General features: G+C 50.5%; 1 protein-coding gene across 1 annotated transcript; it reads left to right on the plus strand.

Moving 5' to 3' along the window:
- The first annotated feature begins 2,144 nt into the window (after window positions 1-2,144).
- Window positions 2,145-4,044, plus strand: LOC105064917 (pancreatic adenocarcinoma up-regulated factor). The gene is made up of 3 exons (XM_010949953.2): window positions 2,145-2,207; window positions 2,440-2,545; window positions 3,699-4,044. The coding sequence occupies exons 1-3, from the start codon at window positions 2,153-2,155 to the stop codon at window positions 4,042-4,044; spliced, it is 507 nt and encodes a 168-aa protein (XP_010948255.1). The 5' UTR covers window positions 2,145-2,152.
- The last annotated feature ends 2,542 nt before the right edge of the window (window positions 4,045-6,586 follow it).

Genomic DNA, 6,586 nt, shown 5'->3' on the forward strand with positions numbered 1-6,586 from the left:
TCTCCAGGGAGACAAGCGCAGGGCCAGAAGAAGGGTGCAGCTTTCTGGACAAAGCTCCTCTCTGGCCCCTACTCCCTACTCAAGGCTGGTTATTATACGAATTTCACCACTCCCTCAACCCCATGTCCTCCAGCCTCCAGCACCACGGACAGGGCCGGGTCACTTCCAGAATAGGAAACAGGGATCCACCAGGGATCCTTTGTGGGTGAAGGGCCATACATTTTAGGTTTTCTGGGTCATAAAGTCTCTGTCACAATGGCCAGCTTTGCCTTTGCTGCTTCGATGTAGCAGCTGACAATATGCAAATAAATGGGCAATACATACTACTGGCATTAGCATTGGACTTTCAGGGTTTTTCACTTGTCATAATTCTTCTTTTGAATGTTTTTATAATCATTTAAATAGTAGACAGCATTATCAGCTCACAGGTTGTGGAAAAACAGGTGGAACTGGCCTATGGGCCACCTTGTGCTGACCCCTGGCTTAAGTACCTTATGTAGGGAATGGAGGGCCAGTAGACAGGGCCTTCCCCTGCCAACCCCAGACTCCCCACTGCTGCTCTCCCAGTGAGGGCAGTGTCCCCAGCTCCTGGTGAGCCAGCACTTCCCAAGTGAGGCTGTGAACACACCAGGCCATGCTCTGCACCTCTGCTCCCTGTAACCAAATAGGGTGTTCTGGACACTCTGGTCCACACCCAGCCTGTCTCCTATGGCAACGCATCAGCACAACCTAGGGGATGCGTTCCTTTCTCCAGCCTGTGCATTTCTCCACCGCAACGAGGACACCACCAGTCCTGTAACCTAGGGGACAAGTCTGTTGTTGCTAATCTTGGGAGATTTCAGAGGCTGCTCAAGAACCACCTGCACACCTACCTGTGGGTGTAAAGATTTCGAACCATCCAAGGCTCAGGTCCTTGGATGGAGAAGGATCTCAGTGAATTCTCAGACACCCTGTAAGGTGCTTCTATTGCTATCCACATATAACAAGGATACAGCTGAAGCACATGGAGGTGATTTGTGCTCCCCAAGGGCACACCTAGAAAGCAGGGAAGCCAGGATTCCAACCCGATGTGACCCAGTTCCACACCCATAATCACACCTTTGGTTGATGATTGTGACTCTGTGGCTCTTCCCAATGGTGAGGGAGGCACTGCTGACATCCTTAGCTCCATCCAGTCATAGAACTTCTGGACGTGCCACACCAGCAGAGTCCCCAGATCCTGAACCCTCAAGAGGCACCCTGTTATCTCCCAGGTAAAGTCTGACCCCTCAGCATGGCCCCAGGTGCTCTCAGAAGAACTGCCTGGAGAATCACCCTCTCCTCCATCTGCTGTGTCTCCTGTCAGCACATCGTAGTTGCTGATCCATAATTCCATAGCACATTAAGTCCAGTTCATCCGCAGCAGCTTTGAGACCCAGCGCAAAAAGATTACAGACGTCTGCCAGTGACAGGCCATGAAGGACCAGCACCAGAGGTGTCTCCACAACCTAGCACCAGATGAATAGAACTGCATTGTCCACTCTGGCTCTCTGATGGTCAGGGGGAAAGCCCAGAGGACACAGGGCTCTGCCAAGGCCTGCATAAGTCACTGAACCTGGTTCTGCTTAAGGTAGAAGTCCTGGGGTCCGTGAAGTTTCTGGCTACAGCGGATCCCTATACTCCCATGGAGTTGAAAAATGTTTAGTCAAGCTGGGAAGGGCTCTCAGGAAACTCTCCCACCTCCAAAGACAAGGTCAAGTCCAGGTGTGGACAGGGACCCAGAGGTGACAGACACATGCCTGTCATGTCCCGTGTTGTTTGTGTAGGTTACGGGGCCAAGAAATTAAACCCAGCACGTCCGGGAGCCTCCCCAAGGGTGGCTCAGGGGACTCCCCCAGGAAGAGCCTCCACTGTCCAGCCCCTCCCTGTTCCCCTGGTGACCCTCTGCTCCTCCCTTCTGGACAGGGACCCACTGGGCCTGGGAGGGTATAAAGGGCCACATGGGAGGTGGACCAGGCACCACAAGAATCCCCAGTGCCAGGACTCTACAGGCCAGGTAAGGTGATGCCCCTGTCAAGGATGGGGCCCCACGACGTCGGGCGAGGCCCCTCTCTGAGAGGCAGACGGCCTGTCCTCTTCTCTCCAGGGGCTCTTGACTCCCCAGCTAGAAACCATGCTGCTGTGGCTGACCCTCGCTCTCCTGTGGAGCAGCACCTGCTGGGCAGGACGTAAGTCTGGCTGGATCGGCCCTCCTGAAGTCCATCCCTGCCCCCACAGTGGTCACCCTCACCTCCCTCCATCTAGGACCTGAGGTCTGATCTCAGCCCTGTCACAGACTAACTCTAATGTTGGACTCATCCATCTGTTTAGAGGGGGTGCATTCAATTTGGACAGAAATCACCACCATGTAACCCTGTGTCTTTATTTTCTCTCTCCCACATGGTTCATTCATCAACCTAGAAACGTTTGGTTGTGGAAAAGGCAAGCATTTCAGCATCTCCAGAGGCAATGAAGATGAATTAACTGGGATTCGGGTGTATACAAGTCCTATGGGACTAATCAAGAGGTGCGTAGAGAAGGACCACGGAGCCACATTACTATGTCCCAACTCACATCACAGTCTCGGGAACTTAGGGAGGAGGGCTGAGGGCCTCTTCCCCCAATACCTCAGTGGGTTCCTGATGACTCTTTGAGGCTAGTTGAGGCCTCTGGGTCCTGTGGACACCAACCATCCCCTTCTCTTTGTCCCTTTCTGTCTGCTTCCTCTCCCACAACCCAGCTCCAGTTCTATCTCTCTCCACCTGCAATTCTGGCTTCTGCTTCCTGGGTTGAGCTAAAGGGAGGGGTAGATGATGCTTCCCCTGACTTTCTCCTTTCATCCCAAATTCACCTCAACCAAAACTGGTCCCTCAGTTTGAGAATGCCTCATGGGAAAAGCAGGGAGAAGTTCTGCACAGGTTAGGGTTAAACAGAAGAAGAAGTGAGGGTCAGAGTGGACCACTGATTGAACATAAACAGTGTATAGAGGCAGCAAGTCCAGGGACATTCCCCTAACATTGTGGCAGGTGATTTGCTCAAGTTTTGGGTAGATATTTGCTCTACACTTACAGGTTCCTGAGGATCTGGGCAAGGGAATGGGACAGAGCATCAGGCACCACAAGGGACATAATGTGGGTGGGGTAAGGTGATGAGGGAAGCCTGTGGGATAGACACCAATGTAGGGGAAGGTCACAGATCAGCCCATAGGGGTGGAGTGAGTGGAGCTCCCCCACATGAGTGTGGGAGTCCCCTGCTTCTCAGGCCTGCCACCTGGTCCAGTGGGAGTGACTGGGGCTCCAAAAGCCCAAGCTTGGCTCGGGGACAGCTCTCTGCTCTGAGCAATGAGAGCAGCTGGCACCTCCTGAGGGTCATGGTGACTGGACACCTTGTGTAGCCCTCCTGCTGGAAGATCTCAGTGACTGTCCCTGAAATCACTCCCCTTTGCAGATAACAAACTAAGGCCTGGAGAGGCTGGAGAAAGAGCCCTAATCACTGAGCTTGTAAGAGACATAGCAGGGGATGGGGGCCCACAGGCTTGTCTGAGAAACCCAAAGTCATGCGCTCAGGGACTTACGCTGCAGTCACAGGGCTGACCTCCTGGTTGGTGCCCGGGGTTCGAGGACCTGGGCTTGGTGAGTCACCCTGGATCCCGGATGTTCAAAGCTCCCCCTTCCTCTCAGCATCCAGCTGAGGTATGGCTCCTCCTGGAGTGGACAACATGGCATCCCAGGTGGGAAGTCCCATGAACTCCTCCTGCAGCCAGGTGAACACATTACAAAAATCTATGGAACGTACAGGAGATTCATTCAGCATCTGACCATATTCACCGACCGAAATGGCCAGGCATCATTTGGAAAGAAAATTGGCGTGGGCTTCTGGGCCACCCCTGACCGGAAAGGGAAGGTGCTCAGTGGGGTCCATGGGAGGCATCAGCGCCATGGCCTCACGAGCATCGGCTTCTTGTGGGACTATCCTCAAGGAGGGATGACCTCTACTCAAAAAATGTCAGCCGTTTCAAAAAAATAGTGCTCCTGGGTCTCCAGGGCTAGGGAATAAGTGCCCCTGCCAAGGCCATCTGGCTGGTGGTGGGCACATGTCCCTGGGTGTCTGAGTTGCAACCGTCAATCAAAATCCACCAATAAATGAAACTTCTGATGGAACAGTGCATCCAGGCATGGTCCTTGAGTCTGGCATACGAACAGAGCCTTCTGAGCTTGTGGGGGGTGAGGCCTCTGGGGTGGAGCTCACTGAGCAGAGCTTCAGGATAAGGCAGGTGGTGGGTCTGATGTCTCAGTGATTCTGCCCAGGATAAAGGACTTGTCTGTGCAGTCCTTGGGTTGATCCCATAATCCATGAAGTTTTGGGGCTCCAAGCCCTACTCATTGCCTGCAGCCCATCCAGGTGGCCTCTGCTGCCCAGGCTCAATTCCAGGATTCTCTGAGTGTGCAAAAGGCTTCGAGGAAACCACTCATTCATTAATTCACCCATTCAGTCCCTCACAATACATTTGCCAAGACCTGGCCCGCAATAGGCTTTCTGGACACTGGAGGAATGAAGAATGGTCCAGGTGTTCAGATGGAGGCATATCATGGGGAAAGGATGCAGAAGCAGATGGTACCAGTTGGTTGTGGCATCTGTGTTGATAGTGACAGATACGGGGCTTTGTTCATAGTCACCTGCCCTGAGGCAGGGTGGTGGGTGTGCTTCAGGTAAGCCTCCTTGGAGGAGGCAACGTCTGACCTAAGTCCTAAAGGCTGAGTGAGGACTGGCCAGATGGGCACAAGGGAGAGGGGCATTCCAGACCAAGAGATCAACACGGCAAAGGCCAGAGCTTGGAGTAGCTAAGGACAGCACTCCTAGAAGGGTGGCCATCTGTGATAGACCAAGGGAAAAATAAGAAGATCCCAGACCTGGCACATTCAATCCAACACAGCTACCAAACTGCAGCAGCCAATCATGCAACAATGGTCAAAGTGCCCGGCCCCGCCCCACCGACACTCCCTGCCAGAGCAGCCTTCGAAGGACAGGACTTCTATTATCCCCACATACATGAGGAAGAAACTGAGGCACAGAGAGCAGAGTGGGTCGGCCTGGTCACACAGCACTAAGTGGCAGCACTGGGTTTCAAGTTGAGGTGGTCTGGGTGCAGAGTCTGGGCTCAGAACCCCAGACCAAGCAGGTATCTCCCCACCAATCCTCATCTCTCTGGCTGGCATTTTCCTCTTTTCTACCTTTATTGGAATTTTAAGCACTGGTTGAGAGCCACTTAGGGGTTCTTAACATAGAATCCGTGTGAAAAATTCAGGAATCCGTGAACTTGCATGAAGGAAAAAGCACTAATATTTCATTGTTTTCTGCTGGTAATTTCATATTCCTTTGGTCTGAAAGGGACCTCAGACACCACTTTAACAGCGCCTGTGACCTTGTCATATCAATTACCATCATCCCAGATATCTTGAAATTCACTACTTACAAATTATGAGTCTTTGCAAAAACAGACATAAGAATCAATGGATCCAAATCGAGAGCCCAGAAATAAACCCACACACCCATAGCAAATTAATCTGCGACAAAGGAGGAAAGAATATAGAGAAAAGCCAGTCTGTTTGGAAGGTGGTGTTGGGCAAGCTGGACAGCTGCGTGTACATTAGGGAAGGTAGAACACTCCCTCACACCAGACACAAAAATACACTCCAAATGGCTTAAAGACTTAATAAATAGGAGACAGGACACCCTAAATCTCCTGGAAGAGAACATAAGGAAGACATCCCTGACATAAATCATAGCAATGTTATCCTGGGTCAGCCTCCCAGGGCAATAAAAAGAAAAGCAAAAAAAAAAAAAAAAAAACAAAAACAAAACGGACTTAATCAAACTTACAAGCTTTTGCACAACAAAAGAAACCATAAATAAAATGAAAAGACAACCTATGGACTAGGAAAAAATATTTGCTAACCAAGTGACTGTCTAGAAATTAATTTCCAGAATACACAAACAGTTCATATAACTAAATAACAAAAAACCAAACAAAGACAGTCAAAAAATGGGCAGGAGACCTGAACAAGCAATTCTCAGTGAAGACATACAGATGGCCAATAGGCACAGGAAAAGATGCTCAATATCGCTAATTATCAAAAAATGCAAATCAAAATACCATGAGGTATCACTTCATACCGGTCATAATGGCCATCATTAAAAAGTCCACAGACGATAAGTGCTGGAGAGGGTGTGGGGAAAGGGAACCCTCCTACACTGCTGGTAGGAATGTAATTTGGTACAGCCACTATGGAGAACAGTATGGAGGTTCCGTAAATAACTAAAAAGAGAGTTACTGTCTGATCCAGCAACCCCACTCCTGGGCATTATCAGGAGGAAACTCTAATTCGAAAAGATCCATGCATCCCAGTGTTCAAAGCAGCACTATTTACAGTGGCCAAGACATGGAAACAACCTAATGACCATGACAGTAGTGATATATACACACACCCCCCCCACACACATATACACACACACAGTGGGATATGACTCAGTCAATAGAAGCGAATGAAATAATGCTATTTGCTGCAAC

This window comes from Camelus bactrianus, chromosome 18, assembly GCF_048773025.1.
Source record: "Camelus bactrianus isolate YW-2024 breed Bactrian camel chromosome 18, ASM4877302v1, whole genome shotgun sequence".
Lineage (NCBI taxonomy): Eukaryota > Metazoa > Chordata > Mammalia > Artiodactyla > Camelidae > Camelus > Camelus bactrianus.

What these genes read in the sequence shown, in the direction of transcription:
- LOC105064917 (XM_010949953.2), top strand. Translation starts at nt 2,153, where the DNA reads ATGCTGCTGTGGCTGACCCTCGCTCTCCTGTGGAGCAGCACCTGCTGG. An exon ending in CAGCACCTGCTGGGCAGGAC is followed by an intron (nt 2,208 to 2,439) that starts GTAAGTCTGGCT and finishes TCATCAACCTAG; the next exon opens with AAACGTTTGGTTGTGGAAAA. An exon ending in CCTATGGGACTAATCAAGAG is followed by an intron (nt 2,546 to 3,698) that starts GTGCGTAGAGAA and finishes CCTTCCTCTCAG; the next exon opens with CATCCAGCTGAGGTATGGCT.